The 15,166-nt window shown below is 39.7% G+C and overlaps 2 protein-coding genes and 1 long non-coding RNA gene across 3 annotated transcripts in view; 1 reads left to right on the top strand and 2 right to left on the bottom strand.

The window, feature by feature from the left end:
• Window positions 1–1,538: 1,538 nt before the first annotated feature.
• On the bottom strand, window positions 1,539–6,554 carry EAPP (E2F associated phosphoprotein). The gene is made up of 6 exons (XM_053979935.1): window positions 6,438–6,554; window positions 5,803–5,984; window positions 5,062–5,160; window positions 4,612–4,735; window positions 3,660–3,779; window positions 1,539–2,157 (listed from the first exon to the last, which is right to left on the bottom strand). The coding sequence occupies exons 1-6, from the start codon at window positions 6,509–6,511 to the stop codon at window positions 1,893–1,895; spliced, it is 864 nt and encodes a 287-aa protein (XP_053835910.1). The 5' UTR covers window positions 6,512–6,554; the 3' UTR covers window positions 1,539–1,892.
• A 75-nt stretch (window positions 6,555–6,629) lies between these two features.
• LOC128809269 (uncharacterized) lies at window positions 6,630–8,617 on the top strand. The gene is made up of 3 exons (XR_008437670.1): window positions 6,630–6,745; window positions 7,709–7,848; window positions 8,529–8,617. It is a non-coding gene; the product is annotated as an uncharacterized LOC128809269 (long non-coding RNA).
• SNX6 (sorting nexin 6) overlaps window positions 6,826–15,166 on the bottom strand; it is a 29,837-nt gene continuing 21,496 nt past the window's right edge. The window contains exon 14 of the mRNA XM_053981121.1: window positions 6,826–8,664. Coding sequence (XP_053837096.1) covers window positions 8,611–8,664 — 54 coding nt within the window. The 3' untranslated portion in view covers window positions 6,826–8,610. The remainder of the gene's footprint in view (window positions 8,665–15,166) is intronic.

Genomic DNA, 15,166 nt, shown 5'->3' with positions numbered 1-15,166 from the left:
GTTAACCTCTAGATGAACATTCCAGCCAACTATTATGTATATATTCACTCATTAATAAGGTATTGTTATATGTATTAATTTATTTGCAAACCTTTCCATATCTAGAAACCTGGGAAGGCCTTACTGGGGGGGGTATAGGATCAAAGACAACTCCCTTGGTTCCTCATGGAGCCCTGGTGAGGCTTTAGGGAAAAGCCAATAGAAGAATGAAATTAGAAATTATGTCAGCTTGTTTGTTTAATAGTATAAAATCTGGGCTACTTTCACAGCAAAATCAGGGAAGCCTGGAGGCCTGCAAGGTGGACACACCACTGGAGTTCTGTTACCAGGCGTGATTCTCCAGTCCTTTGCTGTGACAGCTTCCCCGCACAGTTGAGGTTTTGAGGACTTGGATGATGGTGAAGTATTAGGGTATCTAGTGATGTATCTGTCTTAATCACTGTAGGCAATCTTCCATAGTAATGATTAGGTGCATTGCTTATCTTATCCTTTTGTAATTCTTTGCTAAGGATTATGTGCATTGCATAGCCTATCCTTTTGTGATTCTTTGCAGTTTTGCATTATAGTAAATTGCATTGTTCCTTAAGCTGGTGTCTGTTTGTGTCTGTGTCTCTTGACTCTGCTCTCTGGCAAAACACTAAGTGGTACTTAGGATAAGTCAAGGACTTTTCAGTGTCTCATGCTCTGCCAATGAGGAGCACCACAAAAAACTGGGAGGGAGCCTGGCCAGGACAAGTGACCAAATTGGCCAAAGGGATATTCCATACCCTAAAATATCATGCCCAGTATATAAACTGGGGGAGTTACCTGGAAAGCAGATGGTCACTGTTCAAGGACAAGCTGGCTCTCGGTCAGCAGGTGGTGAGCAGTTGTGTTGTTGTGGTGGGTTGACCCTGGCTGGACACCAGGCACCTACCAAAGCTGCTCTATCTCTGCCCTCTGCAAATGGACAGGGGAAACACACACAAAGGTCCGTGAGTTAAGTATTGGGAGAGCTCACTCACCAAATACCATCATGGGCAAATCACACTGAACTTGGGGATAATGACTGAATTTATTACTAACAAAATCAGAGCAGGATAATGAGAAGTACAATAAATCTTACTTTCCCCTAACTCTCCCTGCTTCTTGGGCTCTACTTCCTCCCCCACCAGAAGTGCACTAACTTCTCTAATGTGAGTCCATCCCAGAGGCAACACTTCTTCCCAAACTGTTCCTTTGTGGGTCATTTTTGCAGAGTGCAGTCCTTCAGGCTCAGCCTGCTCCAATATGGGCCTGCCACGGGGTCACAAGTTCTATCAGAACACCTGCTTTAGTGTGGGCTCCTCTTGCCGTGGGTTTGCAGGTCCAAATTTTCCTCCCCACTGGGGGAGAGGGTGGGGGGAGTGAGCAAGCAGTTGTGTGGCCTAATTGCCAGCTGAGGTAAAACTGTAACACAGACCACGTGTGCGAATCTACCAACAGCCTAATGACATCACACATTCTGACTGAATGTTGTTTATCCCATGCTATAAAATAACCAATGCAGCTATGGAAAATCAGTTACTATGAAGTATTTATTCCAAGAAGCTGTTCTAATACACACTGAGATAATGAAGGGATAGTATATATACAGGGAATGATCGTAATATACAGATCTTACATGGTATTTACAAAGTATTTAATCCCCAATGATACAACCGCCTGATGGTGGGAAAGAATATTGCTCTCATGTACACGCAGTTAACTGTATGCCTTTTATAAATTTTGCAAAAAGTCCAACCATTATAAAGTTCTCAGATGAAAATGCACATTTATAAGACCACACTTTCAAAAAGGCGAGCATGCCTGCATTTCTAACGCTTCCCACGCTCTTAAAAACAACACAGGATTTTCCCCCCTGCATTTATGCATTAGGAGTGGCTGGCCAGAACATTGAAGAAGTGAAAAACTTCATCTTTATCCATTACTGCTACTTCAGTTGAGCATTCAGTACACAATACTGGATGATATATTTCCTCTTCTTCTTGATTTGATTGTATAGAGTCAATTTCCTTGCTGTGCTTCATTTTCTTACTTCTTCTCTTTACCTTCTTTCTGTATTTCAGTATTTCCTCTTTGTTAACAACACAGTTCATCACAAACATTGCTCTGTACTGTGTTTTGTAAGATTCATGTCTATGGAGAAGGGGAGAAAATGCAAGTCATACCATTCATACAATTCTCCTTCCAAGAAATCTGTTACCATCACTGAAAGTGGGATTAAAGACAGGAAGTAACATGCCAAAGGGCTGAAAGCCAAATAAGTAGGAATTTTATAAACAGAAGTCACAGCTACAAAAATAATAAAAACATAGAACTGCAGCCATCTGTTGTTTTTTAAGGCATTTAAAAAAAATAATGTCTGCTGCTAAAAGAAACACCCTGGAGTACAATGGTATTGGTAGTGCAGAATTATGCATTGCTACATATACCTCATAATAGTAAAAGATCAGGAAGCAGTGAGTGTAAATGACTCGTCTACTGGCACTGACATCCTACAATGCCGTGCAAGTCTGAAATTCCTTATAAATAAGTAGTATCATTGACATATCACACTAGAAGCAGCATGTCTAAAACAAGACATAAAATTTCAGCTGTCATCAGTCTTAACAACTGTGTGTCTGGAGTATGTAGCAAAATTCAGTTCTGTAGTTCAATTTAACACGATGTCCCTCAGGCTGCAATTTTACAGCAGCCTAAATGAACACAACAGTGGCTGCAGAAATCCAATCTTGAATTCTGCTGGCTTATTGCTTGTATGGCTGTGCTGAGCTACTGCAGTGGATTAAATCCAAGAAAGACCAGTCTGACAATAAAAATATAGTTTTCTGTTAGCTTAGCAAACTGAAATACTTAACTACAGAAAAAGGTCAAGGAGTACCAGAGCCAGCAAAGCAAAACCAGAGAAAAACAGCACCCAGTACTTAGATGATTTCAGGCTGCTGTGGAATTTCATCCTCAATAACCAAAAATACTCAATAAATGACAAGTATTTTATTGCTCATTTCAGAAGATTTCTTTCTACTTTACTCCCAGTTCTAGAGTCATTTCTTTAGCATGGGTTAGCAGCACTAACTAGGCCTGCAATGCAGTCAGATACTGAAGAGTAGCAAAACACACTGTGGACTCTCACCTAAATACCTTCCTGGCACTTTTAAATGTAACTATACTCAAAACTCTAACTGCTGAGATTCAAACCAAGTAAGAATACACTATCTTTTATTTTGCTTAATTCTCCTTTAACAAGACATTTTTAGACAAAAATAGCCTAGAATTGTTTTATGCCTCTAAACATCAAGCCAAAATATATATAGATAGGTATCTCTAAAATCCCCAATCTACCTGAAATGCCTGTTAAGTCTCCACGATTATTATTTTAAAAAAAATTTACCTACTCCACTATGCTAACGTTCCACCCTATTCTTCCCCATCTCCACACTGCAGGTTAAACTGATCATCACTCTTACAAACCAGCATCTAACCCTAAATCTGACTCACATCTACCTGCCTTCTCGTTATTAGGGCCACCTTGCAAGACAGAGTTGATAAAAATCCACAGATCAAACTGAATATACTAACAATACTACTGACCAAAAAAAAAAATTACAAAAAGACCCCTTATTGTTCACTGTTGTTACCTCTGGCAGTCCAGGCATAATGTTGTCATGCAAGCAGGGCAGTTCAGAACAGCATCACTATTTGGAACAGCTGCAGGTTTTGTCTGCCGCTGCTGGGGTGCTCTTCTCTGGTTACGGTACCTACCAATTCGAGAGAGGAGGAAGCAGAGCCAAAAAGTGAAATTACACGCCCTTGCTGGTGGTCGTATCAATTCAATGTCAAACCTTTCTTTGCATTAAAATACACCTATTAACACTCGGCTTATCCTGGACACCTTTTGCATTAACTCAAAGAAGATAAATGAGAAGGTGAGGGGAAAACTTGTACCAGTATCTTTTGATTTACAGAGTATTTTCACTTGGTGAGACAAATACATCTGGCATGAGAATTTGTGTCTAACAACCCTCTCCTCTGACAAAGCAGGTAGCTCAAGTATGATCTCTGCAGGCAACATTTATTATCTTATTCATAGATTTAAGTGGAAATTTTACTTCTGCTGCAACAACCATTTTTCTATTTCAACACTCAAAAAACCCTCATAAAAGTAGCTTTGTATTGTTCCTGTTTTCTCTGCACATTTTTTGGCTTGCTAAGTTCAAAGTTTTCCAAAACCAGAAATTCAGTATTTATCAGGAACTAATATTAATCAGCAATCAAATTATCTTGCAACATCTTAATTCACAGCATGGTTGTTTAGATGAGATTTACAGACAAAACTGGCTTAGAGAATTTGGAAATCTTGATTTTAAAAATTTTGAAGTTTTGTGTCATTTTGAAGACTCAACTTCTATTATATACAGCCAAAACATTTTACAGGCTTTTATGGTTTTTTATGCTTTAAGTTTATATATAAAAACTAGTTTCATATCATGGATTTGACAGCACCAGCTTTTTCTCTACATTTACCATTTTAATTTAAAATTTTCAGTTGATGTTAAGCATCTTACGATTCAAGTATTTATGGTTGCTTACCCTCTCCTCTGTGAGTCTACCCACTCTTGGTCTCTCCTGTCTTCTTCTGGGTCATACAGCAGCTCATCATTGGAGAGAATCCGACGTTGCTGATGTTTTCTGTTTTTCCGGACATCCTGTGTATCTGGAAAAATTTGTGCAAGAATACGTTACATCCATCAGACACAGACTATCAAAATATACAATATACAATTTCCAATTTTCATTTTTCATCCTTGCAATAAATCTTAAATGCCTGGCTCATCTCTCCTCCAAGTGCATGACCCCAAAGCGTTACACTGGGATACATCAAGGAATTGCAGGATTACACTGAGATGATACAGGCTGGTAATTCCCCTCAAAAATGCTGCCTTCAAAAACAGCCTCTTGACCCCCCACAAGAGGATTTTACAGGATCTGAGAGAGTGAGTGGTACTATAAAGATGCCCTCCTCTTGCTTCTGTTATTTACCTATTTTATCTTCATCCTCTGAATCAGAATCAAAGTAAATGTCATCATAGTATTTCGAAGTGCTGGCAGATCCAGTCAGCCCAGTACTTGAGGAAGTACCTACAGGTGAAATTAGAAGTGGTAAGAACACCCCTCTAAAAGGACAGCAAGTATATACCCCAAAACAAATCTTTACTTTCAAGTTAAGTTACTCTGTTCAGAGCGCTCTGTTCTACCTGGGTGTGTTAAATAACAGCTCTCCCAGTTTATTCCCACACCCTTTTCATTCACATCACTTGTGCTACTTCATTTACAGGCATTCTCAGAGCAAAGCTGCTCCCTTCTCCCTCAAAGATGAACCTCAGGTACCATTTGAAGGAAAGTTTCTCCCAACACTCCCTTTAGACACAGAGGACACCACATCAAATATGCCTGTCTGTGCCCTACAGAAACACACAAGACATCTTTAGTCATGTGAAAGAAATACAGTTGTGGCACATTGTTTCACAAACTATGGTTACAATAAAATTCACTAAAAAAAGTCCCCCAAAATTTCAGGATCACAGAAGTTCAAAGATGCCTAGGTGAACTGCCAAGCAGTCACAGCCACTCTGCATCATAATTCCTATTCTGTGCTGTATGGATGTGGTGATGTAAATATTGCTACATATTCTTAACTATACAACCAAAACCTAAAGATGATTTGGCCACTAACACATAATTCATTATTTCATATGCAAGCAGATGTTAAGCTTGATTTACCCATTTCAGGTGATTTCCATTCGCCTTCCATAGTCTTCATGGTGGCGTTTAGTTCTGCTTCCATTTCCTTTTGGAACTCATCATCGCTGGAAGACTCGCTCTCACCAGTCAGGTACTCCCGTATCAGCTTCCGCTTCTGGTCAGGAGTGCCATGCAGGAGCACGTCCACCTCATCCTCTGAGCTACAAACATTGAAGTGGTACACACCTAATTATCAGAAATAGGCTAAAACGTGGACAGTCACTTGCAGAATGAATATCTGAATTGTGTGGGTGCACTCCTATGTTTATGGGCAAAGTACCTATTAAAACACTTTATTAGCTTAGGGGTATTAAAGCTCTGGTTTAAACGCAAAGGAGCTTCAGCCGACTGCGTGCAGCCTGCCACAATGCCCCCGGCAGCTCTCGCTCCGCGCAGGGGGCTGTGCGGTCAGAAATATAAATGCGCCGGTTTCAAGGAAATCGCCGCGGCTGATTGCGATGTGCGGCCGATCCTCCTGCACTCCGCGGGCAGCCCGGCGCTCACGGCTTGGCACCGCCAGCGTCGCTGCGCGCCCGGGCCAGCACACGCCAGGCGGGGACCGGGGCCCGCCGCCGCCGGCCCGAGCCCACCCCCCGGCCGGCAGCTCCAGGCACCTGCTGAGCGCCCGCTCCTCGTCGCTGGCCTCCTCCACCACGTAGGGATCATCCTCCTCCCGCAGGCGGCTCATGGCGCCACCGCTGTGCTCGCCCGCTGCCGCAGCCAGGCCCGGCCCGGCCCCTTCCGGCCGCCCGGCGGCTTCCGGCGGCCGAGCCCCGCCCGGCCCGGCCGCGCCCCGTCCCGCCGGGGGAGGGCGCCCCCGCCGCCATGGGCCGGGCGACAGCGGGGCCCCAGCGGTTCCCCGGGCGCCCCGCAGCGAGGACCGGGCAGACGGATCTTTTCCCTTTTCTCCACGGAGCTGCAGGTCCTCGGATCACGTTTTAGGCACTTTTTTTCCAGAGTTACCGAGCCAGAGTTAGAGCTTTAAGAGACACACCCAATACCAAGAGGCTTGGAAAAAATTTAATGAGCTAGTAACACTCAACAGCGAGGACTAATCTAAAAACTGTTCCCACATCCTACTTAAAATATTTACAATATTGTTAACTATATATACATTGTCATCGTTGTCCCTTGTAGTCTATTTATAGATGAGTTCCTTAGGAATTATACCTGTTATATCTAGAAGATGAACAGCACAGTATTAGTGTAGTAGGCATTGCTGCGAATACTCTCTGTACTAGGTAAGTTGCCAAGGCCCACTGGGCACTGGGCATCGTAGCCTGAGGTGATGGGTAGATGAATCAAAGCACAATGCAAACTTCTCTGCCTTTGCAATGTTTTGATGTGCAAGGCAGCAGGGTAAGTATATGACACTGTGCAATTCACCCTATCTGAGAAAAACAAAACAAACCACACACGTCTGTGCGGCAGTACAGGGCATCTGTAATCACAGAGACATTGACTTACACTGATCTGCATTTCCAACCGTACCATTCACCCAAACTTCACTGCTCCACTGAAGGCCTGCAAACAGCACGTATTGCTTATAAAGCAGCAATCTCACTGTGAAGAGCAGTTCATCAAGTAAAGCCTCATTTTATGACATCGTGAAATTACACAACATAGCAGCACCTCTTGGAAAAGGGTCATAGTTCAAGGAAGGGAGACCAATCAATACAACTAACAATACTGGATTCATAGCTCTAAGTCTTATGTCCAGATAGCAAAATGAGATCCTCTTAAGACACTCCTTTATAGGGGATACCTTCACTTTTTTCCTGAAGCAAAACATTTTATCTGTATGACAGTGGGGCAGTATTATTTTTCACTGATATTTTATGCACCGTCTGAACTCCCTTCTGCTACTTTATTTCCCCTTTCTCAGAAGAAACTCAGGAAGTTCTCTCAATTGTATTTCTGCCAAAGAAACTGCAGAGTCAGCCACCAAGCTCAAAACAATTTAAGTACACTGGATAGGAAAGTCACAGACAGATAAAACCTGAGAATGCAAGTGAAAAGTACTGGGTGAGTAGTGTCAGACCAATCCAATACTTAGTCAATGTTTTTTACACAATGAATAGAGAAAGAAACAAATTAATCTAATTTACTAGAAAATACTAAGCTTATAGATGATAGAGTGTCTGCATCATTTTAGAAAAATCACTGATTTCATGGTTTATTTTACAATAATTGGATTAGTCTACAAGTTAAGGCAAACATACTAATGCATCTGCTTTTCTTTTTAAATCATAGTTATAAAGGTTACACAAAGTTCTCCAAAATTTCTAAGAAATGTTCACAATTGAAAAAAAGATAAGTTTTTTGATAAAAGTACATGGAAAAAAAAAAAAAACTAAGACAGTGTATACAATGCCATTATAGTAACAATATTCAGATATCTAATGGTAATATTTAGGCCATTTGAACAATGTGCTTCAAATGGTGATCTCCAGAAATTACTTACAAAGGTAAATAAGATTGCAGCCGTATCATAGTATTCATAACATGAACATTATTATATTGGCTATTTTCACAAAACCCGAGCATTTGGTTTCTGAACAATGAAAGCATATAATGATTAAATAAACATGAATACGTATGTATAACAAGTATGCTGTTCATATAGTCTGGAGCTACTTTCACATGTTTAATTCTTTTGAAAGAAGAAGCTTGCTTATGTGCACTTTGTCAAATGTTTTCTCCAGGGAATTGTAAATGCCTATTTAAAGTCATGAAAACAAAATCCAGAGGAGGGCAGCCCTTGTTAGTGGGAGGACGGAACGTAGCTTATGTGTCACCATTTAACACTGCCAGGCAGCTCTGCAGAAGCTGTAAGTTACCCTGTAAAAATAAAGAAAAATATCACCACATTTGTCTTCTTTCTTTTAAGCTTGTGACAGAACAATGTTTTTTAAATAGCAATGACATCACTAAAGAAGAATAGACAGGTTTTAAACTTATGGAAAAACATGTAACTTTTGTATAAAAAGTTTTTTTTTTAATATAAGAATATAGTGTCATGGAAATAAAGAGAGCCAATTTGAGATTCAAAAATAAGCACTTAATACCCTTTCATGTTTCTCCCTAGAGGTCTAGTCTGACCACAAAAACTATTCACTGCAGAGCACTCTCTCAGCAATGAAATTCACAGTTGCAAAGTTTAAAATATTTTATATAGCAGGAACATTGCTCTGTCTCTAGAAAGAGACCCCCTAAGTGTAAGTATTCATGTGTTACATTGAATACTGTATTCATCAGCAAATATTAAACAATTCACAGCACTCAGGAGCTCCTCGCTTATAGCAGCCATTCGAGCTGACAGCTTTGTTCAAGGAGGCAGCCCTGTTAGAAAGACAGCAGACTGATTTACATGCTTAGCCAGGTGATTTAGCCATCAAATTGAGTCTAGCCATTACAGCTGGAGCTACAGAAGTGATTATCAGAACATTAACTCAACTCTAAGCCAAGCTCTGGCCACCTTTCCACAGTTTTTAATCTTATTTAAAGCATTCTGGCTCTACTATAAAAATATACAGACTGATTTTCAGGTATCTGAATGAATTTAGAGAATTGATACTGTTGTGAATTAAGCAAATGTGATTGATAAGCCAGAATTTACTTTGCAGGAAAAAAAACCCCACCAAAACAACTCAGTATTCATATGTTCATTAATTTATATGCTTACATCACTTTAAACTACTAGCTATTCACTATTAAGTACCTGTACTACATTTGTTCCCAAATCTGAAATCTCTAAGAAAAAAATGTCAGGCTGTTGACAGTGTTAAGAGTAATTTCTATCAGGTTCAGATAAAATGCAAGAACAAAGCAGTCTGAATGCCCAGTTATCAACACAAAAGAAACTGCTGACTTCTAAAAAAATTTTTGGATCAAAAAAGAAACATATAAAGAAAAACCTGAGACACACAAAAGCATGTAAGTATCTGTGATTTGCATGCTTTTCATAAACATTCCACAGAAGTCCTTAAGAATTTGTAAATACTTTTTCAGTTAAAAGCGCTCCAAGTGAGTTGTGATAGATAAGGACATTCATCCCTCAGCCCCCAAAGGTAAAATCATAATTCTATGCCCCCTTCAGGTTCTTATTATCCAGATTAAGCAATTAACTGATTTAAAGGCTTGAAAGCAGATGCCCAGTTATGCCTACTTAATCCTTCTCAGTCTTGTCTAGAAGACAGCAATTTCAGTTACAGCTTCAACAGCTTTTTTGTCTCTATGTCTATACTGGCAGAGGACAGTCAGAAGCTATTTTTTAGAAGACTTGTAATTTGGTGACATGAATGAGTTCTGTATAAGCAAGATACATGAGGACTTGGTAGCCCATCTTTGTGGTGTACAGGATTCATAAATTTAAGGTCTCTGCTACTGAAAAGCTGATTCTTGACTGTAATGATCTAATGAATTGAAAGGAATACTTCAATCTGAAGTCTTCAGTCTTCAAATGGAAGTCAATGTGAAGTACACTTATGGACTGCACACATTGCCTGTAATTAAAGTGTGACAATCTTTTGGCCATCTTATTACAGAAGCATGAAGTATTTTTGTAATTTACAGACCATTATGTAGAACTCTAAAAAAAAAAGAACGTTACCAGGACATTTGTGCTGGTTTTAGCTGGGGTAGAATTTATTTTCTTCTCAGTAGTTAATATGGGGTATGTTTTGGATTTCTGCTGAAAATGATGTTGATAACATAGAGATGACATCATTATTGCCAAGCAGCTCTTACTCTTGTCTTTTCTGCTTCTTGTTCTGGCACACTGGAGAAATAGCTGGGGGTGCACAGGGGTTGGGAGGGGACACAGCTAGGACAGCTGACCTCAAGTGACCAAAGGGATATTCCAGACCATATGACATCATGCTCAGTATACCAGGTGGGGGAAATAAAAAGGAAGAGGTGGGCATTCAGACTGTTGTCTTCTCAAGTCACTGTCACACATAATGGGGCCCTGCTCTCCTGGAGATGGAGGAACATCTGCCTGCCCATGGGAAGCAGTGAATAAAGTCCTTGCTTATCTTTGCTTGAGCACACAGCTTTTGCTTTCCCTGTTCAACTGTCTTAAACTCAACCCACCAGTTTTCTCACTTTTCAGTTTTAGTTTCCAGCTGAGGTTAAACCATCCTTTACACCAATGTCCTGTTAAACCAACATCCTTTACACTTCAGTCATCTCCAGACTAAGACAGCCAGTCTACTAAAATTTTCCAAATAGGCACATAATTCATTTTCATTAGATCAAATTTACAAAGTACACAAGAACCACCTTATTTAAATTATGATAAATCAAGGACAATAGAAACTGTGAGCCATTACTCCTTGTGGCTGCAGTATCTGACATACTTGACTTACATCACCACAGCTTGAGAAAGTCCAATACATTCAGATTCAGAAAACTGTTTCTTGCCAGCTCACACTCCTAAGCTGTAATACTAAAATTATTGGCAGAACCACAGCCACAGAAACATCCTTTTCAGGGAAGAAAGAATTACTGACAAAACATTTCAGCAAATCCCTTAGAACTGCATTTTGCTTACTTCTTTCTTCTGTCAGTTCCAAACAGACATCTGTTGCTAGTACACAATAAATTCTTTTTCCAAAAAACCCAGAGAGGCAAGAGTGTATATATTAATATTTGTGGAAAATGTATGTTTCTGTTTCTTTACGTGAAGGAAGTGGCTGTCTTACTCAGTTACAATTCACATGTCAAAAGACTCTGAATGTACAGCCAAGGCTTTGAATGCTCTAAGTATATGATTATAACCGTAGCAGTTTCACCAGCTATCAAACCTCCCTTCCTGAACATGAAATCCAACACAGGAATACCTCAAAATCCAACCATTTAAAATACTGAACAGTACACCAAATGCAGCTTTTGCACCAAAACAGCCAAACACTTACTCAGGGCTTACATTAGCTACAGCTGCATTAAGTTATGAAGAAACACAGAACTAGCAAAACAGAAGCTAAGCACTACCTAGGGGGATAATCACCCAGAATGGCCACAGAAAAAGAAACATCACTATGTTCAGAGTAGTTCACTGACCAATGATAATCTAAAGCTTCAATTTGGCAGCTATTCTAAATAAATCTAGGGTACATGCTGCTGCTAAAAAGGCAGCTCTCTTTTACTGACAGACCCTCCCAGACAAAACTGTGTCTTTTGATACAAGGGATGTTGTGAAAACAAGACAAAGTAAAGCTTAGGAAAACCCAGAGCAACTTTCAGCGCCTTCTTACTATGCAGCTGCACACATAATTGTGCCAACATAAGGAAAAGGAAGAGTCATGCATCAGCATCCTTCCTGGTAGCAATCTGCCCTTTCATTAACTTAAAACAAATTCAACCCACAGCCTGATTTTTAGCTTTTTCAAAAGTCTTGAGTTGTATTTCAAAAGGATAAGAGGATATTAACAATACTTCCAAGAAGTATGTTATAGGGAAGTAGTATGAACATAACTGGGCAGAGAGGGTTTACTTAGAATTTTTATGTCCAGTGTTCCTGATTTACTGAGATTATTTCCCTATGGCCCTCAAGTCTTCTAGAGCTACAGGCAGGTATAGCTCGCAAAATGCATGCTGTGCCTCAGAACCTTCTCTCAATTCTTTGGTCACTCTGACTTCTTCTGTGCAGCAGCCTCTGTACTTTAGGATTTGTGTTTTTCTTTCCACACAGAGCAAGTAACTTTAAACTGCAAGTCAAGCAGCAGCCTTCACTGTTGTCTGAATTCCTCCAAAAGAGCTTCTCGGGCGAGTTCAGCACCCACTGCTACATCGTATTTCACCTCTATGTTTTTTGTGTGAGGCAGCTCCAAGTCCAGAAGACACATGGCTGGACTGATCTAGAAACAGATGCATCTGCATGGCATCTAGTCTGGAGGCACGCACTACTGAAAAAGAAAACCCATAATAGAAGACTTCTAGCAAAAGGCTGCAGCAGTGGGTATCCATTGTCCCCACACCTCTTCCCTACTTAGCAATTTTGCTGGAAGCAAACACTTAGACTTGGGTAACAGGTCATGTTGCAAAGCTTGTCAGTGCTGTGCGCCACACTCGACTGACTAAGCAATTGCCATTTTGTTGCTACTAAAACTTCACACGCCTACCTCCAGCAGGTGCAAAGGCACAGAGACAGAGACTGCCAGCATCAGTCAAAGTATTTAGCCAAGAACCTAGAAGCAGGGGGCTTTTTATCTGATGTAATTAATTGACTGCCTACGTGAAAAACATGGCTTTCTTTTATGTTTCTACTGGTCCTCTTCTGGCTGTACTTCAAGAGGAATTAGGTGTCTAAAACCAGGCCAGCTTAACCCAGTCAAAACCAGGGCTACCAGTTCTTGAAATGGAAGCATTGTTCATGATTTGTGTTTCAGTCATGTTCCTCTAGCACTGCTCTTCCCACATCAGGGCACAATACTACATCCAAAAAAAAAAACCCAACAAACAAGCCTTTTAATATCTTATTTTTCTCTTTTATGGAATTAACCTAGAAAGTGTCCACCAAACCATTTCATACTTCAATAGTCCATATAGACTAATAAAGACCTATCCATAAGACTCTCTTCAAATACCTTGGTTACTACATTAGTAAGAACATTCCCCATTATATAATGTTGAAAAATACAACCTACTGTACTTGTAAATTTTGTAATAATCAAACCCAGAATTCAAGGAAAGAAAAACACAGCAACCAAACCAATCCATCTGTAGCAGATTAGCTTGTTTTTAAATATGAAACAGTGGCATTGAAAAATTTCAAACCTAGTGAGAAATGAAACATCCTTTCATTCAACAGGTTACAGTATTTGTTAATGTTTCAAGATTTATCATTCTTAGTCAAAATGACATTTTATAATTGTAAAGCTTTAAAGCTTCAAAACTGCCTGGTGAATGTTGTGCTCCATGATGAAGTATGTGAAAAGGGTCAGCAAAAAAAATTAATCTTCAAAAGCAGAACTGCAATTCAAAGCTTCTATTACAGCTTCATGGACTCTTCATTACTAAATTTACTAAGACAAGGTAAGGCACAGACAGACTATTCAAAGAAATTAGTGTTAAACACAAGCTGTGGCAACAAACTAAAGCTAAAAATCTTCAAGCACTTCCAGGTACTGAGGACACAGGAAACACATATCAAGTTGAAAGCTACAGAATTTAAGCATCTTCCCCTTGCATTCTGCAGTTATTAGCTGTCAAAATTAAAGAGAATATTATTCCAATGTTGTGACTTGCATAGTTAAAAGAAATGATTCGTTAATAGAAGACAGAGACATTGTCAAAGCATTCCACTTCAAGGCATGTGGAGACTTCAGCAAGAGTCAGTTACAAGAGAATGATGAAGAGTCAAAGATTGAAGCAGGACAGAAGCATTCCCTTACACAATTCCCTTGCACAATATGGCAAATCAATAAAAACTGTTCAAATAAGATTGTTAGGACTATTTAGAGTAAGGACTGTTCATCTGAAAAAAGAGTCATGTGTTCCACATGTTACTGACTGCTTTACCAGCAATACATAAATATCTCATTAAGCTGAACTTACACCTACAAAGGTCTTTAAAAAAAACAGTCCCCCAAACAATCCTTTTTACAGCACACGGTTTTACAAGCAATGGGTTTAGCAGAATGAAGAATGACATTATCAACACTACTGAAAAGAAACTAAAGCAGCAATACACCTCTTAACAAGTCCTTTCAACATATATATTGAGTTAATTCACAGCTTCCTAACCAATGCAGTTTCACATTTGAAGAGAAATGCTAAAGAACTGATTTTTAAAAGAAAGCTGCCTCCAGATATAAGACTGTTCAAATAAGAGACTGTTGTAGTCATCCGTGAAATCAAATACATTGTGAAATTTAAGGACAGTACAGGCCTCCTAAAGTTCTTTTCCCACAAAAATTTATTTTCCTGAAAAGGCTATCTGCAACAGGCCTCTTTTGTTAATGGTTTAGAGTTTAAAAGGCAAAAAGGTTCAAAAAGCATACTCATCATAACAGACAGACCAGTGTGATCTCATGCTTAATAACCTATACACCAAGTCCCAAAATCTGGCTAACAGGAGAAACCGCTTCCTATCTCATAGTGAAATGGAGAGATTAAGTTTTAAAAATAGGTAAGTTTTCAAATTCTGCAGAGGTAAACACCAAAGAGCCAAATAAAACATAAAACTGAAGGCAAAACTGTCTTCCAGGATATGAGTTTTCCAAAGGCACCTCAAGCATACCAATCTCTCAGAGACACTTCACCTATACTTCATTTTCTCTTTATTAAAGAAATTTCATCTTTCTGGACAATGCTTAACTTAAAATTCACCTTCCTAAAT

Source organism: Vidua macroura, chromosome 6, assembly GCF_024509145.1.
Source record: "Vidua macroura isolate BioBank_ID:100142 chromosome 6, ASM2450914v1, whole genome shotgun sequence".
Lineage (NCBI taxonomy): Eukaryota > Metazoa > Chordata > Aves > Passeriformes > Viduidae > Vidua > Vidua macroura.
Note: the sequence above shows the minus strand (reverse complement) of the source record. Positions and strands in the feature narration are given on the sequence as shown.